Genomic DNA, 20,548 nt, shown 5'->3' with positions numbered 1-20,548 from the left:
AGACTCACGGGGTCCACATGGCCTAATAAGGCTCAGAGACGGGGCTGTGAGGCGCACAACTCCCCTCCCTTTTACATTAGATACAGCCCTGGGGGTTGGGCTTCCCAGGGCCTAATTAGGCTCGGGGAGGGGAGCCTCGCTGTCCCTCTCCTTATTTATTGCTCTTGACTCTGGGAGGGGGCTGCACGCCCTCTCTCCTTAGAATGTGGCCCTAAGGGATTGTGTTCCTAGAGCCAATAAAGCATACCCCCCTCCCTTTTGATTTGAATTTGGTCTTGGGGAATGGGTCAATGGGGCGAATTATAGCTCGGGAAGAGGCCACATGCCCCCTCCCCTTAATATATGTGTTTTGGACCTCTGAAATTGGGCCAAAGGCTGTGCGCAGCATGGGGTTGGCAGCCTGCTGGGGTTTTGGACACAGGTCCTGGCAACAGTCCAAGTCCAGTGGACAATACCCCGCTGCTTATGGCCAAAGGCAATCACTGACCAGGACCGTTAGGAACAACTGCTTAAAGGGAAGGCATCTTTTTTAGTCTGAATCACTTCTACATGCAGTTAGTGACCTGCAGCCCCTCTGAGTCATCAAACCCTTTACAGTCTATCCTTTAGGGTAACTAATGATGACTTCTGATCCTTCATTTTTACACATGTTGGTTTTAGAGTTTCATATTATTGCCGCTAATTCCCTTCCAGTATTTTTCACTAAATTAACCACACAAGCTAAATGATCTCTCCGTTCTTTAGATGTTAGGAGAGTTGTATTTCTATTTAGTTTTTTGTTAACTTTGGCCTGTTACATACCGAATTAGCAACCTTGAAGCGATCATTGTTACTCTGAATTGTTTCTAGCATTTTCTTTTGTTACCATTTAGCAAATTAATCTTTACTGATAAGGCCAAAGGCCCGTTCCGAAAGAGGAAAGGCAGTTTCTACTGCCAGATGGTTAATTAAAAAACACATTAGCTGAAATTTGTACGTTAGCCTCTTAGAAATATGGTCACACATTTACACTGTACAAGGTACTACTGTCCTCATTCTGATTATTGAGCTCATATGAGTATTTATTCTAATATTACTGTACTCAAGAATCTTTTTTGCCTTATGCTCTTTTAAAAGTATTATAATAGTTTCTTGAGCTTGCTATCTTTTCTCTCTCATCCTCAAGAGCTGCGGTACATTAGAACTCTATTCTGTAATTTCTGGCTACCAATAAAGATCGTGTGAGGCAGAAGAAATCGTTACTTACTTGTAGTCCTGGTTCTGCATCATAGTGATCTTCACAAACGACCCTCCTGACCCCCCTGCCCTCCAGTTTTCTCAACTATGTGAAATAAAGCGATGAAGCTTAGTCTCTGTTTAACTTTATATCTCTGTCAAACATATTTGACTCTGAGAGGCAACTGCCAGTATAAACCATCATGGGACTGGAAGACTCTAGACCTCTTAAAGGTGCATAGTGCTTTAAACGGTTGTGTGTGAATTGATGGAAAACGAAAACTGAGAAACCACACTTGACGAAACCAAATCATGGGGGATCAGGAATAATTAGAGTTCAGGCATAGAAAGTGGTTTTTAGGGTTCAGAAATAGGTGAAGTGTATGGGTGGTGAGGGGTATTTAGAATTCACGAATGAGTGGTGTCTAGGTGTGTGAGGTGTTTTTAGGTTTCAGGGATAGATGGAGTGTAAGGGTGTTTAGGGTTTTAAAGATTCATGAATAAGCAGAGTTAAGGGCTAGTGAGGGTTTTTAAGGTTTAACTAAGGGTAGCGGCTGTGGTGGCAAAGAGTTTTTAGGGTTCAGGATGGGTTGAAGTTTAGGGTGGTGAGGGGTTTTAAGGATTCAGGGACGGGTGGAATTTAGATGTAGAAAGGGGTTTTTAAGGTTCAGCGATGAGTAGTTTAGGTTGACGATGAGTTTTTATGGGTCATGGATTGCTGGTGTTTAATGGCAGTGAGCATTTTTTAGGGTTCAGGGATGATTGGAGTTTGGGTGTGCTGAGGTATTTTAAGAGGTATGGGATGGGTGGGGTTTAGGCAAAAAAAAGGGCTTTTTAGGGTTCAGGAATGGGTGGAGTTAGGGGCAGTGAGTGATGTTATGATATATTGATGGTGGACTTTTGGACTAAAAAGGACTTTTAGGTTTCAGGGATGAGTTTAGTTTAGGTGAGGTGAGCGGTTTTAGGGGGCATGGATTGATGGTTTTTAGATGATTTTAAGGGGTCAGCGACGGATGGTGTTTACAGGTGGTGATGGATAAGTGAAGTAAAAGCCTCCCAAGTAATTGTTTGACAATGGGAATGATATAAATATGAAATAATGTCCCCTGAAGTAAAGCACTGAAATAGATATCTCCGACAAAACTGGTTCTGAAAGTAAGACCTGCAACCATTGAATTTGCATCTAAAATAATTAGCGTTCAAAAGCCAATTTCGACAAAAAAGACATTCTATGAATTGGTTTCTATGAAATAGTAAATGCCATTCATTCTAAAGATTTCCATAAAACAGTTTAGATTAAATGGTTTATCAGGAATGGTATTCCATGAAATCGTTTTTCTATGACATCACATACAACTGCTTTTAACTCTTAGAATTTAAGCCTATAGGCCTTCCTTTTTCCCTCACGGTAGCCGGTTTACAGCAGCAATTTAGAACTAAAGGTGGTTCGGTGAGGTTTTGAGAAAGATTTTGGGAGGAGGAGGGGAATTTTGGGATAGGTCAAATTTCAGGAAAAACTTTAACGTGATAGGCTTTGGAGTATGATCCTTAGCATTGGATGTGCTGCATTCCATACCTTTTAACAAAAATAATAAGTATGTAAATTAAGTGTTCTGGTGTGCACTCAGTACAGAGCTATTCGAAACTTTAAGACTTCAAATAAGATTACAACAGTGTCAAAACAAGACCACAAATAAGTAACCATTTATTCCTCCTCAAGTAATTCATTCAGGAGGACCCATAGCATTAATATGTGCCTGCCTAGAGGCAAACATTGGAAATCATCCGCTTCCTCTACTTTCTTTCCCTCTCCTCAGCCACAGACCTGACAGTCGGGAAAATCTATGCTGCAATGATGATCATGGAGTATTATCGTCAAAGCAAAGCAAAGCGGTTACAAGCACTACGGGAGGAGCAGGTAAGATCACTGCAACTAGTCATAAATGTTTAGGCATCTTGACCTTCTGCTGGGTACAGCATCAACTCTGTAAAAGTTGGTCATTTCCTATCTGTGCTGCACATCCCACCTGTCCATTAATGTTGCTCAAGTTGGTGGATAGTGCTATCCCACCTGTCTGACAATGTGGTCCCACCTGTTTGTTACTGTTTTCCAACCTGTCTGTTACTGTTGCCCCACTGACCTCTTAAAATTATCACAGCTGCTTGGTAATGTTATTACACATGACTTTTAATTTTGCCCGCCTGTTTGATAAGGCTCTTTCATCTGTCTGATATTACTGCCCCATCTGTCTGGTACCACTGCCCTGTCTGTGTAGTAATACTTCCCAACCTATATGATAATGTTGTGCAGATGTCTGCTAATGCTGCCCTTCCTCTCTGGCAATACCTTTTCATCCGTCTGATAATACAGCCCCACCGTTTGGTAATGTTGTCCCACCTGTTTGGTATTACTGTCCCGCATCTGTGGAAATGTATAGGACTAAAATTCTGCTTTGAATTGACCTTTGCTTTTTTCTAAGGGGAAGCTCTGGTTGAGTTGTATCCTTTCACATAAGTTACTGGCTCTCATCATTCATTTACAGAATCGAACACCTCTAATGTTTCAACGAATGGAACCACCATCACCAACGGAAGAGGGCGGCCTGGGACACAGTGCTCTGCCGTCCTCACAAATGGAGCAAGGAAGTGATGCGTAAGAATTTCTTTGTTCCTTCATTCTCTTTTTCTACAACCAAAAACATTATATTCCTTGAAACACAAGTGTGTCATCATGTAGTCTGCATTTCTTCAGCATTCTACACAGACAGTGTCCTTGATTTTCCCGCAAAAATGTTCTCCTGTGACATAACCTCTAGGAAAGAACTGCATGATTCCCTATAAACTGGGCTTCTACAATACTTCCACAGATACCCTAATAGTTATTTGAACAGGTATTGGACTGGTGAAGGTGTGTCCTTTCTGACACTGCTCTCATTGTGATGTGATGTGTGGATTTGAGGGTATATCTATATTAGGAAATGTTTCCCTTTATAGTAAGTCTTTGTTTTGGTTAGATTACATATCTTAAAGTTTCCCTCATACAGAGCCACCAGCCTTGTCTTGTTTCCTGCAGAAATGCTCCTGATGGTGGAATGAAGGAGAGTCAGTCATGGGTAACGCAGCGAGCGCAAGAAATGTTCCAGAAAACAGGGACATGGAGTCCTGAAAGGGTGCGACCAGAAAGCGTGCCTCATAGTCGGCCAAATTCTCAGGTACCTACATCTCTATATTACTCTCCTAAAGCATTCCTGAATGGATGGATGTACTTTGTCTTTTTTATTCTAGGGTATGCATTATGACTTTACTTATCGATCCTTTTTCTGTCATTTTCAATTTCACCATTTCCTTTGTTCCCTCTATCCATTTTCTCTATCATTTCTTTTGAGTTCCGACTTGTGGGATGCCTGCCCTACTTACTCCCTTATCAAGGTGCCCCTGTTTCTACCAGAGGTCTTCTACATCATCCCAAGTATTCTTCTATTCTCTGGGCATCTTTCAAGGCAATTGGCCTTATCCAACACTGTCAATGTTGCTGTAATCTCCTTTAGTTTTCAGTGTTTCTAATGTATACTCACTCCTGCAAATTCATGGCATAAACCGTTATGCCAAAACAACAGTTGATGGACAGAATGCTGAACAATGTCATACATTCACCCCAGTACAGAGATCTGGGCCTAAATCCATCGTTTTTTTTCCACTGCACACCACCCCAGTTCAGACATTGCGTATGCAAATCAGCCTTGATGTGGTGTGTGAGTCCCATGCTCTCCACACCACCTCCAGTGGTGTGGAGAATATGGGACTCACGTCTGAGCAGTTCGGGCTGGACTGTTCCCATGAGGCACTAGATCAAGGCTGATTTGCATATGGCCATGTCTGAACTCGGGTGGTGTGGAGTGCAAACAGACAATCGATTTAGGCCTAGATCTCTGTACTGGGGTGAATGTATGACATTGTTCTGAATTCTGTCCATCAATTGTTGTTTTTGCATTTGTCACCCCGAGTGGGATGGGTATGCTCAGACGTGAGTCCCATGCTCTCCACACCACTGGAGTCAAGCTATCCTGGCTGAAGACGGCTGATAGCCAGAAACCGGTCCTAGGATGCTTGATTCCGGTCCAGGAAAGACATGGCTTGGCAGTTCGGGCTGGACTGTTCCCATGAGGCAGAGGGTCAAGGCTGATTTGCATATGGCCATGTCTGAACTGGGGTGGTGTGGAGTGCAAAAAAACGATGGATTTAGGCCCAGATCTCTGTACTGGGGTGAATGTATGACATTGTGCTGCATTCTGTCCATCAATTGTTGTTTTTGCATAAACCTTTATGCCATGCATCGGGCAAGACCTGGAAATTTTAAAGCCATTGTCCTTCATCTGCACTACATGGTACCCCTCACAGCGTCAATCTGCGTTGTAAGATGATGCCGAAATTCATGCTCTGAATACATATATCTGTTCCTTTATGCTATGTCTCCACAGATGCCGGATACAGAGTTGAGGTTGTATGTTGACCAATATCTCTAAACACTTTTGACTTTTACTTATCTAGGGAGATATGTCTCCAACCAAATCATCCGATTTAAATCCCTGTTCAACTTGATGACACTCAGTGTCAGTAACAGTTTCATGCAATGAATGCTTTTGCTGCGTGGGTCTCAATCATGAGGCAGGTTCTGTGATCTTTGCCTTTCTAGGCATCCTGTGACTGTTCAAGAGAGTGATCCCAAGTTAAGGGTGGCCTCAATGAAAAGTCACTCAAGATCCACTTCTAAAAGAACCAGCACTCACTCCAAGTCTAAGACTAGGTCTTGAACCAGTTCCTCATCAAGGCCTCATGAAAAACTCCAGCAAGAACACAATTGTTTCCCTTTAGTCATAAAAACAGAAAAAGATCAAAGGATAGAGCTTCCTCTTCCTCAGAGCCACTCCGTTGCTGAAGATGATTTCAATTCGAACGATGAGTTTGGAAGCCAGGCATTCAGAGAAGTTACTTTGACAGTTTTTGCCAAAGGCTGCATGAGGGTCCATTGGCACTGTATGTCGCATGTGTTATATCACATTGCGGTAATATTACATCCTCTAAGTAGGTTAACCACTACATTTCATTTTGAGTATACTTAAATAGATGAAGAGTTAAGAATAGTAAAAATATATGTAGCCTGCAATGTCATGGTTAGATTGATGCATGCAATATTATTGTGGATTGTTATTCATGACCTCAATATAGTGGTATACAACTGCTTTAACGAACCTTCGCTGGTTGTATGACACCAGCTGCTCTGACCTTTCTTGGATCCAGACCAACTCTGTTGGCTTTGGCCACAGTGTCTCTTGCGCCTTCTTTGGTTGCCTCCTTTGGAGGTAGTCTCAGTGCTACTTCCATGTTCCAAGCCTATGATGCTTTTTTCAGTGCTTTGAAACATTTCCTACACCAGGGTCTCCAGGTCCAGTGACAATCTTTACATCGGCAATGATGTTGGTTGTGTGTCCAAATCTGTATGCATCTGAGAGACAGCTCAGGCTAAATCTGAGGAGTATTTAAAACCTGAATCTCCTAATAGTTTGCCTGTGCCAAGGAAACAAATATTTTCAGCATATGGAAGAAAATGGGTCTGTTTCGGGTCCTATTCAGATGCCCCAGGGAGTTCTACATAGAGATGATGATAAGAGTGATGCAGACAATTTGTTTTCTTCTATGGACAGAAAGACCATAGTAGTCTGGATATAACTCCTCTGATTTACCATCAGCTGAGCCCCCCCTTCAGCAGAATCAGTCCTATTTTCTGCCATGATTCTGAGACTATCCAGAAAAGTGCATGTAGAGGAGGCCAAAACGTCACTTTTCAGTAAAAGGTTGTCAAACAAACATTCTGAAGAAGGTAATACCAACGACTCCAAGTGAATTTCATTTGACTGTTTGTGTGTTTTTGTTGTATATAATGTTTCACTTTGCCAGATGATACTTAACTATATAAACTAGCAGTAGACGTCATTGGAAGGGCTGGTTCCATGCAATTAATCTTTGACAGACCAGGTCTCCCATGCTTTGGACAAACATCTTGCTTCAACTATGGTGGCTAGTAATATCTTTAGCAAATATAACCCTGACCCATCCTAAATACACACACATCTCTAGAGAGTCTAGTAGTCCAAGTCTGTTCAACAAAGAAGCCACATTCCTTAACACCACCAGACACAGCGTGCAAGCATCTTGTCAAACTTAGCAGAACTGTATTTGTCTCCAGAAGTGCAGTTCTTAAAGTTAAAACTAATTATTGTTTGTAGTGTGTTATTTCCATGCCTTATGGGAATTGGCAAATTTTGTAATTTCGCATCTCTCAGAAGATATGAGGAAATCTTTGCGGATTTATGGAACAATGGTATGGATGCAGCCAAACACACTCTGCAGTCTATCCTTGATTTGGCTGATGCTGTAACAAGAGCAATAGGGTCTGCAGTTGTGCTATGGAGATACTCTTGCATAGAAACAACCGGGTTTACCGGCAATGTGCAATTTCAACTGTTAGACATGCCATTTGATGCCTCATGCTTATTTGGATCATGCTTATTTGAAGAAAAAGCAGACACCTGTCCAGAGATGGCCCAGCAGAACATGGCCACTCAACAGGCATTAGGTTTAGCTTCAACTTCAAGATGTTTCCATTGCAGAATGAAAAGTTCATTGCATTTTGGTCACCATTTTGGCCTTCAACACATGCAGACTTCGCTGCAGCAGCAACAATAATGTTCCTATCGATAACACTGGACACAAGGCCATATTAGGGGCAGGTAGTCTTATGTTTTCCTCCTCCTCATCAACTATGGTAACCACTAGGCAGACTTGGCCTATGTGTCCTACATCACAAATCTCGTCATCCACAGACTTTCCATTTTCTTTTCATATAGGAATGAATAACGTCATATTTATGGGCCTTTAGACTGATTATTCCCTTTCATTTATGAAAAAATCCATTCATGTACTCCCCTTTCTCAATCAATCAATCAATCAATCATAGCATTTGTATAGCGCACTACTCACCCGGAGGGTCTCAAGGCGCTTGGGGGAAGGGGGGGTCTGCTATTGCTCGAACAGCCAGGTCTTGAGTTGTCTCCTGAAGGCGGGATGGTCCTGGGTCAGCCGGAGGTCGGTGAGGAGGGAGTTCCATGTCTTGGCCGCCAGGTAGGAGAAGGATCTTCCTCCGGCGGTGGCTCTTCGGATGCGTGGTACGGTGGCGAGGGCGAGGCTTGTCGAACGTAGCTGGCGGGTGGGCGTGTAGAAGGTCAAGCGGTCGTTGAGGTACTTGGGGCCCAGGTCGTGGAGGGACTTGTGTGCATGGGTGAGGAGTCTGAACGTGATTCTCTTGCTGACGGGGAGCCAGTGCAGGTCCCTCAGGTGTCCGGAAATGTGGCTGCGTCGGGGGATGTCCAGGATAAGTCGGGCTGAGGCGTTCTGGATGCGTTGGAGTCTTTTATGTAGCTTGGCTGTGGTTCCGGCGTAGAGGGTGTTTCCGTATTCCAGTCGGCTTGTGACAAGTGCCTGGGTTACCGTCTTCCTGGGTTCAGTCGGGATCCATCGGAAGATCTTACGTAGCGTGCGTAGGGTGTTGAAGCATGATGAGGAGACGGCGTTGACTTGTCTGGTCATCGAGAGGGAGGAGTCCAGGATGAAGCCCAGGTTGCGCGCGTGGCCTGTTGGCTTGGGTGCGCTGCCTAGGGCCGGGGGCCACCAGGTGTCGTCCCAGGCGGAGTGCGATGGTCCCAGGATGAGGACTTCTGTCTTGTCTGAGTTCAGTTTCAGGCGGCTGTTCTTCATCCATTCGGCGACGTCTTTCAACCCTTCATGTAGGCTAGTTCTAGCGTTGGCGGGGTCACTGGTGAGGGAGAGGATCAGTTGGGTGTCGTCGGCGTAGGAGATGATGTTAAGGTTGTGTTGGCGTGCGATGGCTGCAAGGGGTCTCATGTAGACGTTGAAGAGGGTGGGGCTGACTGATGATCCTTGCGGGACGCCGCAGATGACTTCGGTGGCCTTGGATCGATTTCTCTACTTTGCCTTCTATGCAAAAATGTTGATGCAAGAGGTTCTTCTGGTCCTTATGTACAAAATATCCATTTGCAAAAATTGATTACAAATTTTGCACTGACGTGTTGAGAATGAAAAAGAACTCCGTAAACCGAACCTATGTACGACGAGGTCAGGTAATAAAACTCCAAATCATAGTGAGTCGCAGTTCAACCTACCTCATTAATATTCATGATCGAGGTACCAAAGTGCGACTGAGTACATTTAGATGCTATAACAAGGAAGGGGCCTGCTGGAGTCAACATATCACCAATGCGATTGCATTTTAAATAAAGTAAACTTTTCTTTTAAATGCAGCTCGTTATCCTGAAAGGAAGATTTGATGCATTTAAAAAGTAAAGGGTTTTATGGGTGTTTGAGAGTTGGAAGCGCTGCCTGATTCTAAACAGTTTTGTTTTCCATTCACAAAGTGGAAAGCATTCAAGGGGACCACTTCCCATTTGCAAATAGGTTATCACCTCCTCTGAAGTGGCAGAAAAATTGTAATATTTTGTCACTGGATTTTGGTTGCAAAACATTAATGCATACCTTAATGAATCACATTTTAGAAGGGACTCCCTAAATACGGCCCTTCCAAACAGCAATTTGCTATGCATTTCTAAACACATTTTGCAATGTGGTAACCTGTTACCAATGCGCAAAATGGGTTTAGTATATACCAAAAATCAATTTCGGATGGATACTTCTAAGTGCACATACCTCACCTTGTGAATACCCCAACCCCGTGTCAGACCAGATCTAGAAACTTTTCAGCATTCACTCTGCGCGCCAGTAGGTGGCATCATGTGGCTCTGCACTGACATCATTGCGCTCATGAAGTGATGCTTGGAAGCGCATATAAGCGCCAACCATTCCCGCTGACTTCAGTTTCTTCATTTTGCACCATCAGATGCTAATCTAGGGCTACGCCTTGGTCTCTGACATACTTTTTCTCCAAATTTACTCTTAAAATCCAGAGCGGGGGATGCCACCTTCGTAAAACAGCAGGGTTTAAAGCAGGCAAGGACTGTCACAAGTAAATGTCTGTGACAGACCCTCACAAAGTCTTTTTGTGGTGCCTGGTTTTGGACCATGACTCCAAGGCCTGTGGCGACTGTGCCCAGCTGAACCTGAGACCTTTACAGGCACGCAAAGCCAAACTTTACGTCGACAAATACAAGAAGACCCCATGCTGTATGGTTGAAGTCAAAAGGAAAATCTCATTCAGGCTCCTAAAATCGTTCTTGTGACAGGTCATTGCTTTCAAAATCATTGAGCAAGTTGAAGAAGAAGTATAAAAAGCCCAAGTGGGAAATGGCCAGTTCCAGCCACTCTTGAATCCAAATAAGGCGTGAAGGCATCATTATGCTTCCCGGTCTCGCTCCCAATCACCATCAGAGCTGATTCCAAGCATTGTCCCGATACAGCCTGAGTTCTAAGGTCTGTTGAAGGTAAATATCGTTTTAAGTTTTGTTTTTAATATCGTTGTAAATAATATCGATTTAGTAAATATCATTATATGTACTTTTGTGTTATTTTGTATGTAATTTATTGTGGTGTGTTTTATACTATATGTATAATTGTTTTAATGAAATTCTTGAAATTTGTGTTTTTTGTTGTATTATTGTATAAGAATAATGGATTTATAAAAAAAAAATATCATCAGTATATTGGGTTTTTAGGGGTTCAAGGGTGGGGAGATTTTGAAAAAGTAGGTCTTTAAAATTAAATGTGATGTAATTTATGTTAATGATATGCAAAATAATATTGTAAAATGTATAAATGTATTTTGTTTCAATAATATTTTTATAAATAATGCATTTAATTAATTGATATATATATATATATATATATATTATAATAAAATAAAAATATCTAATTAATTATATATAATAATGAATTAAATAAAAACAACTTACATTTAAAAATGTAGGAAAATTAAATGTAATACAGTAAAATATTAAAAAAAACTTTACATAATTTTGTCATTTTCTTTTTAATTATTATAAATGAAATATTTTTTATTAAATCTGATGACAATTATATCATTGTAATTTGTTTATATTATATGTCAAAAATTGGTGTTATATGTTTTTTATTTTCATGATTGTTAATTTTGGATTGTGATTTTATTTGATAGTTTATGGTTCCAGGTTTTGTAATGGTAGTTAATAATTAAAAAGAGGCAATCATTATTAATAGTGTTAACAGAAATATTTTATAATTTAATGTTTAAATATGAATATATATTATTGTGGTTTTGGTTAGTGTGTGTTTTAATGTACATTTTAGTTTAGATTATATATACTAAACTTTGTGGACTAATGATTGTGTATATAAACTTTTTAGTTTGTCGCATCTTGCAATAAATATTTTAGATTGTAGGGGAAATAGTACATTTCACAAGACGTTACCCAATTTGGTGCAGATTGGAGTGGGAATAATCAATGTTAACCCTTTAGTGTCCAACACCTTCCCCATATTTGTGTATATTGGGGTGAAAATAGTAAATGACACCCCTTTAGTGTCCAACATCATCCTTAAATTGCTATTCATTGAAGTGGGAATTGTGAATATCACCCCTTTAGTGCCCAACACTGTCCCCAAATTGTTTTAGATTGGAGTGGGAATAATAAAAGTCAGTCCTTTAGTGTCCAATACCTTCCTCAAATTAGTATAAATTTGAGTGGGAATAGTAAATGTTACCCATGTAGTGTCCAACAGTTTCCACAAACTCTTTAATATTGGAGTGGGAATAGTATATGTCAATGGTTTAGTGCCAGACACCTTTCCCTAATTGGTATAGATTGGTGTGGGAATAGTAAATGTCACCTCTGTAGTGTTAAATACCTTCCTAAAATTGGTATAGTTGGAGAGTGAATAGTAAATGTCAACCCTTTAGTATCCAACACTTTCCCAAATCGTTTTAGATTGGAGTGGCAATAATAAATGTCACCCCTTTAGTGTCCAACACCTTCCCTAAAATTGGTATAGACGGGAGTGGGAATAGTAAATGTCATCCCTTCAGTGTCTAACAGTTACCTTAAATTTGTTTAGATTTGAGTGGGAATTGTAAATGTCACCCCTTTAGTGTCCAACAATTTCCACAAGTGTGTCTCAATTGGAGTGGGATGGTAATGCTTATACTTAGGGTTAAAACATAATATAATTAATGACATATTTTGACTTATTTAGACATAATACATTTTCCCAAATGTATGTGTTTTCAAAGTTTATTTTATTCATATTTTTACATTTTAAACGTATATTTCAAATTAAAAATAAACATATGTATATAGATAAATAAATAAAACATTTAAATATATTTTTATTATAACTTGCAATATGGAAGTTGAGTTTAAATTGAATTGCATATTGTACATTTTCCACTTTTTTTTACCATTGTTTAACATGTTTTTAACTTTTCCTAACTTGTTTTATATACATATATTCAACATCATTTTTACATATGTAGTATTTAATATATATCAAATATAGTATTTTAAACTATTATTTAATTTACACTTCATAATTTCTTTAAATGTATATAACACGTTTGACATATTTTACATGTTTAATACATTTGTTCAACATTTTTACATTATTCCCATTCATTTCTATGGGGAGATAGTATTTTTTTAGCTTCCTTTAGTGTCCATTTTGTTTCACCACTAACTTTTATTTTGTAGTCTATTTGTGTATTTTTTAGTATATTTTCGGGGATCCAGGTTGTGGTAAGTTGCTTCTGTTTTATCGGAATAGATAAGTCCTTTTTAAAGGTTTATTAAGAGATTTGAGGGTGGGGGATGTTGGGGGGAATGTCTAGAGGTTAGTTACAGTGTTGGTTGTGGATTTTTAACACATTTAGGGCCTGGTTACGACTTTGGCAGTGCTGTGCTGGCGTTACGAGTCCAACTCGTGTCTGGTGGGCTTTTCTTTTGTCGTTCCCACAGCGGTGCCCTGAAAACGGGCACTGCAACAGGAATGCAAAAGAAGTTCCAGAACTTCATGAACTGTGAAGTCCATGCAATGCTGTAACATGGGGTGCATGCAAACAAGGGGCCACACATTGTACCCCCATGAATGTATCCCAGTGGCGGCTGGGGCATGGGGTACTTGTAGGGTCCCCTGTGTTTCCCCACTGCAAGGCTTTTCATGGCGGTCTCAGCACCATGAAAAGTATTGCGGTGAGGAAACTGAAAATATGCTTGGCACACCGCGGCAGTCCCGCCTTGCATATTGGATACCCCTGTCTGCTGTGCCACAGCCAGGGAACGGCTGTTCCCTGGTGCAGTCAGGGCAGCAGTGGAGGGCCAAAGGGCCACCTCGGAATAGGGCGGTCGCAGGGCCGCCACTGCTGCGCCACCGCGAATCTGGGGATCAATGACTGCCAGACTCGCATTCGGCCCTTTTGTGGTATTTTAATGATAGTGTTTTTAATAGTGTGTAGTTTGGGGTTTTCGTACGCTGTTTTAGTAATGTTTTGCTATGTTATGTTATGTTACGTATTTTATGATGATTAAGTATAATGTATATGTTTTTTGGGGAATGTTACATGTTTTGCGGGAGGGTTTTCTTGTTTATTTTACAAGTTTTTGTCATCAAGCGTATCCTGTGGACATTAGGAGTTACCTTTTTTCATTTTTAGTTTATAATAAAGCAAATTTGTTTGCTTTCATTTCCCTTTTTGTCGGGTTTCCAGTAGTGTTTCTTTTGTAAACACTTTTTTCCAATTTTTGTGGATCCCACCTACTTTGGATTGCATTGAGGTATGTCTGTTGGATTCATTTTTTTTTTGCATTTTTTTTTGGGGGGCTGCTTTCTGGAAAATATTGTTCTCATTTTGGGTGGTTTATTATATTTGACAATGTGAATACAGAAGAAGATCTGTAGCTACTGAACAGTAAGTTATATTTATTTTATTTTTTGGGGGTGGGAAATGGTATATTTTATTGTTTGTGTAAATAATATGTGATTGATACTTGCAAATGTATTGTTTATGTGTTGCATTTATTTCACGCAATTGGTTGAGTTTGTTCTTTGAGATTTTTGGTTGGTCAGGTTTACATTTTTCATTTATATATTTGATATATTATTTTATTATCTCAGTCAAATTTAATATTGGAATTTTAGTTAATGTTTAGGCTGATGTAATAAAATATTATGTTTAATATTTACATCAAAAATAATTTTTCATCTTGGTTTAGATTTTGTGACAGTTTGTTGGAGCTTTTGTAGATTACTGGGTTCTGCCCAGTGTAGACTGGAAGGCATTGTGCCACCCTTATACTCCATTGTGCTGTTTATTTTTGGCTTCCTGTGCCAAGATGCTGTCATAAACACCACGCATGCATGTACAACACATGCGTCTTTACCACAAATGCCTCTACAGCGAATATGCCTTTACTCACTTTACAACGAAACTTCTTGACTATGCTCAAACCAGAATTGATTTCTTTCAATACATGCGGAAGTTGAAACTCCAGAAACATTTTGCAAACACCGTCAACCAAAGAGAAGTAACTGAAGGGAGTATCCAAACCAGTCAAGGACTCAGTGTGGCAAATATGAATGTGTTGAGAGATATGATTGACATTGAACAAGACAACACAAACGACTTGGTGTCATCTGGAATGGCTGCAGAAATCACAGACATAGACATTTACAAAACAGAAAAAACCAACTTTAAGCCAAAATCTGTATTTATGCCAATAACGCCAAAGGATGGGCTTGATCTGTTCACAGAATATGTAATCAAAGATTTGAAGGAATTGTCTACAAAAAGCTCAGAAGAGTTCTATACAAAATATCAGAACAGAAATGGGCCGTATGAGAAACTAATGGAAAGAATAAAAAAGAGATCAGACATTGTTATCAGGTGGTCTGATAAAGGAGGAAACATTGTGCTATGGCCATTACAAATGTATAACGATGAGGCAATGGCGCAATTGCAAGACCAGGATTGCTACACCAGAATAACTCCGACGCAGCTGGTGAGTGTACAAGAGAAATACACAAATGAATTATATAGATGGAAAGGCACAGGTTTGTTGAGCAAAGAAGAATTTGAATACTTGAAGACGGACTACCCAATATGCCCCCAACTATATCTCATCCCAAAGATTCATAAAAATGAGACAACACCACCAGGAAGACCGATAATTTCAGCCATAGGTAGCCTGTTTGAGAAAACCAGCATCTTTATAGACCATTTTCTACAACCCTATGTGAAAGCCCTGCCGGCATACATAAAAGACACAAGTGATTTTTTACGTAAAGTGTATGATGTACATTGGGAAGATGATTTTGTGTTTATGATCCTGGATGTTCAATCCTTATACACCAGCATCAGACACCATGACGGACTAAGGGCAGTGAAACACTTCCTAGGGCAGAGACCGATCGAACTATATAATCACACCAAAATGTTGTTGGAAATGACGGAGTGGTGTCTGACTAATAATAATTTCATTTTTAATAGACTCCACTACAGGCAAATCCAGGGATCGGCCATGGGTACTTGCTTCTCCCCCAGCTATGCGAACCTACACATGGGCTGGTGGGAGGAACAGATACTCATGGCTAGACACCAAACTACTATGTCTAGAAATGTGATAATGTATAGGCGGTACATAGATGACATTTTTATACTGTGGAAAGGCCCTAAAGAAGACGCAGAATTATTTGCTGTAGAGCTAAATGAGAATGCACTTAATCTGCGATTCACCTGCACTACAAACCCCACCTCAATTCAGTTCCTAGACATAGAACTATATGTAGAACAGGGTAGAATACAAACGAGAACATATCGAAAGCCCACAGCTGGAAACTCGGTGCTACACGCACAAAGTTTCCATCCTCATAACCTAAAGGAATCAATTCCCTACGCAGAATGCTTAAGGATGACTAGAAATTGCAGTACCAAGACAGGACTAGATGAGGCAAAACAAAACCTGTTTGCAAGACTAAGAAAGAGAGGATACAGCCAAAAAACATGTAACAGAGCAAACATAAAGTGTAGTAAAACCAACAGAAAAGATCTCCTCTTTGCCGAAAAGCAAGAAAACGCAGAGAAAACTCCCAAACCAGAGCCACCGAGATTGATTACAGGATTCAATACTTACCATAACCAGGTCAGAAAAATATTGACCAAACACTGGCCGCTAGTAAGAAGAGACCCCGTAATTGGAGAAGTATGTGGCAATAGACCAATGATAGCATTTAGGAAGGCTAAATCCATGAGGGAGCACCTAGTTTGCAATGCACCGGCCATTAAAAAACAGGATGACTGGCTGTCAAAAATCAAAGGGTTCAGCAAATGTACAAAATGCAAAGCCTGTAAGCATGGGGTAAATACCACAAAAGTAGAAATACCCTTTAGGAAGAGGCCGTACAAGATCAGAGGCAAATACAATTGTAAGACGGACCATGCGGTGTATGTTTTAAACTGCATCTGTGGTAAAAGATATGTTGGTAGTACCATCCACCCTGTACATATCAGAGTCCTCCAACACCTCCGCGCTGTGACCAATGACGACCCAGCATACCCTGTGGCCAGGCACATAAACACAACCCATGCAGGGGATATAGGAGTATTAATTTACTTCGTCATTGACAATGTGCCAAAAAACCCTAGAGGAGGCAATCGCCTACAGAGTTTGAGAAGACTAGAATCAAGGTATATTATAATGCTCAATTCTAAGATACCGAATGGTCTCAACTCTGATGAAGCACTCAGTGTCCATCTTTAACTAGAAGAACATGGTTCTTGATGACAAACGCCCAAAATCCCGTCAGGGAAAACTTCCCCCCTCCCGTCCAGTTAACATCTATTGTTCAGTTTTTATAATTTAATATCACTGTATATACTAGCACTATCGTAACCCCTATAGCAGTTTTAGCCTGCCATAGCAGCATCTTAGACAAATCACTTCACGCACAAACATGTCAACACATTGGGAATTACTGCTAATGTTGTACATCAGTTATCAGAAATGGAATGTAGGTATGTAATAGGAATGGGACCATTATTTGATGTCATACTGTATTGCTAGGTATGTGAATATCCATCAGCGCAAGGCATTGAATAACGCCTAGATCTTTGTCCACTAGGAAATTATGAGTGAATAAAATGCGGATTTTGTGTTGGAAATGTTAAATTACAGGAATGGGTGACCTTGTCCACTGGGAAATAAGGCAACAGCAGTAGAACGCAGGCGCTATGAAAATGCATTAGCACATTGTAGCTATAGCAGGAGCTTTCCCTTACAAACCCCTCGCGCCCGGTAATCACAATACGAGGTGTGCTTACAAACGCGCGCCACTTAAAATAGTAATCGTGGGTTCAACAACACGCTCACATTATCCCTAGAACATCCCCCGCTGCACCCGCTCACACATGCGTATTTAATGTTAAAAATGTTAAATTACAGGAATGGGTGACTTTGTCCACTGGGAGATAAGGCAACAGCAGTAGAACGCAGGCGCTATGGAAATGCATTAGCAGACTGCAGCAATAGCAGGAGTTTTCCCTCACAAACCCCTCGCGCCCTTTAATCACAATATGAGGTGTGCTTACAAACGCGCGCCACTTAAAATAACAATCGTGTGTTCAACAACACGCTCACATTATCCCCAGAACATCCCCCGCTGCACCCGCTCACACAGGCGTCCATTAAACGTAAACACGAAGCGGAATGAAACAAACGCGCGCCGTTTACAACAAAATGAATCGAGTGTTTTACAAACGCGCAACTAATTTTCCAAATAACTTTCCCCTAATGCACCCGCTCAAACACGCGCCTAATACATAAATGCTTAGCGCCGCAGGCCTGACACCTCTAAAAAAGGACAAACAGTACAAACATCCTAGTGTGCACAATAACCACAGAACAGTCAGCAATCAGTGCTTACAAACTTAACAGCGCCGAGGGAGTTTTTAAAACGCGATTAGACGCGTGAAGGTCGGTCAGGCGTAGGCATAAGCGAGGCACACACACAGCGAGTGACAGGCAAGGCATGAATGAGGAAATCACTGGGCTCATGTGGCAGGAGGGTTTCTATAGGAACGAAACCACGCATGGGGGCGGATGATGTAATCAATTAACAGTGAAAATGAAAGCAACTTGTTTATGTCAATCTAAAGAGGACGACGCCCATATCACCATGGGAACTGGGGTTGATTTGAGTGTGAAATGTGAAAAACAAGCTAAAATGTGCATGGAAACAGGAGTTAAACGTGCATGATGTAATGCAATGACTAAGGGGTATAAATACAATCTCAGTCTGTCATGATGTTGTGAACAAGGCGGGTGCTTACCGCCGAAACGCGTCAAGCAGCCTAATGAGAGAATAAACTTATTTGGAATCAACTAAATTTCACGGAGTCAGTGCCTTACTTGGATGAGAAAGTTTGGAGTGTTCCAGATATATATATATATATATATATATATCCCGGCACATTTGCAGGGCCCCTTGTTACAGCAGCGGGGCATCTCCGCGACGAGGCGCGCCGCAAATTATATCCAACACATTTTTGCCCATGTAGAAACGCCAACACACCTGAAAGATAGTCCGTTGCTTTAATTGTGGGCAGCAGGAACATCACCCTCATTCCCCCGCAGAAGTCGCCAAACATGTTTCGGGCTTACCACGCCCTTGATCACTGGCCATACGACTGTCCCGGCTGCCAGGGAAAATTAAATACCTGAAGACCCGCCCCTGTGGGTTTCCTATGCCTTATGGTCTTGGTAGTATCTTGCCTTCCGCATAGTGTGTGCTGTCCGTGACAAAGGTATGCAAAGTCTGTACTCCCCAAGTGGGTGACTGCGGGGAGAAGCCACAACATCCCTGCTCGTTGTACCCCACAATCATAGGCTTTCAGGTCCCACTGTTGCACCCGGGGGCTCCCGGCGCATTTGCAGGGCCGCTTGTTACAGCAGCGGGGCATCTCCGCGACGAGGCGCTCCGCAAATTAAATCCAACACATTTTTGCCCATGTAGAAACGCCAACACACCTGAAAGATAGTCCGTTGCTTTAATTGTGGGAAGCAGGAACACCACGCTCATTCCCCCCGCAGAAGTCGCCAAACATGTTTCGGGCTTACCACCCCCTTGATCACTGGCCATACGAATGTCCCGACAGCCAGGGAAACTTAAATACCTGAAGACCCACTCTTGTGGGTTTCCTATGCCTTATGGTCTTGGTAGTTTCTTGCCTTCCACATAGTGTGTGCTGTCCATGACAAAGGTATGCAAAGTCTGCACTCCGCAAGTGGGTGACTGCGGGGAGAAGCCACAACATCTCTGCTCGTTGTACCCCACAATCATAGGCTTTCAGGTCCCGCTGTTGTAATATGTGATTGATACTTTGAAATTTATTGTTTATGTGTTGCATTTATTTCACGCAATTAGTTGAGTTTGTTCTTTGAGATTTTTGGTTGGTCAGGTTTACATTTTTCATTTATATATTTGATATATTATTTTATTATCTCATTCATATTTAATATTGGAATTGTAGTTAATGTTTAGGCTGATGTAATAAAATATTATGTTTAATATTTACATAAAAAATAATTTTTCATCTTGGTTTAGATTTTGTGACAGGTTTTTGGAGATATTGTAGATTACTGGGTTCTGCCCAGTGTAGACTGGAAGGCATTGTGCCATCCTTATACTCCATTGTGCTGTTTATTTTTGGCTTCCTGTGCCAAGATGCTGTCATAAACACCACGCATGCCTGTACAACAAATGCGTCTTTACCACAAGTGCCTCTACAGGGATTATGCCTTTACTAACTTTACAACAAAACTTCTTGTTGGAAAGGCATGCATGGAAAAGGCATCCGTGTGGTCAAAAAAAAAAAAAAATAATATATATATATATATATATATATATATATATATATATATATATATATATATATATATATATATTTCACCAAACTCCTTCCACACGGACTGAGCAGAGGCCACACAGGGGATTGACAGGGCAACACTTTAATATCGGCAAGTCCATTTCGGCCTGACGGCCTTCCTCAGTACCAAGCAGTGTTCAGGAGGTTTCACAATCACAGTCATTTGAAAGTCCTACTACGTTGCAATTGGACAACGGCAGCTCCGCCCCCAACACAGGTGTGTCTGTTCACTACTCCGAGTTGGCGGATTGGAAGAGAACTACTGGTCCCAGAATGCTGTAGGCTTTCAGGTGACTGATGCAGGGGGCTGTAATAACGCCAAAGTGACCTTGCTGCGTGCTGGACAATCAAAGGTGCTGT

The 20,548-nt window shown here is 41.1% G+C and overlaps 1 protein-coding gene across 14 annotated transcripts in view; it reads left to right on the top strand.

Annotated features, from left to right (window-relative positions):
• The window catches only part of CACNA1A (calcium voltage-gated channel subunit alpha1 A), a 1,308,076-nt gene that overhangs the window by 1,089,789 nt on the left and 197,739 nt on the right, over positions 1-20,548 (top strand). For all 14 annotated transcript variants that reach the window (XM_086961990.1, XM_086962030.1, XM_086962039.1 and 11 more), the window contains 3 exons: positions 3,033-3,133; positions 3,759-3,868; positions 4,289-4,427. In XM_086961990.1, coding sequence (XP_086818116.1) covers positions 3,033-3,133; positions 3,759-3,868; positions 4,289-4,427 — 350 coding nt within the window. The remainder of the gene's footprint in view (positions 1-3,032; positions 3,134-3,758; positions 3,869-4,288; positions 4,428-20,548) is intronic.

Source organism: Lissotriton vulgaris, chromosome 1_1 (assembly GCF_964263255.1).
Source record: "Lissotriton vulgaris chromosome 1_1, aLisVul1.2, whole genome shotgun sequence".
Classification (NCBI taxonomy): Eukaryota; Metazoa; Chordata; class Amphibia; order Caudata; family Salamandridae; genus Lissotriton; species Lissotriton vulgaris.
Note: the sequence above shows the minus strand (reverse complement) of the source record. Positions and strands in the feature narration are given on the sequence as shown.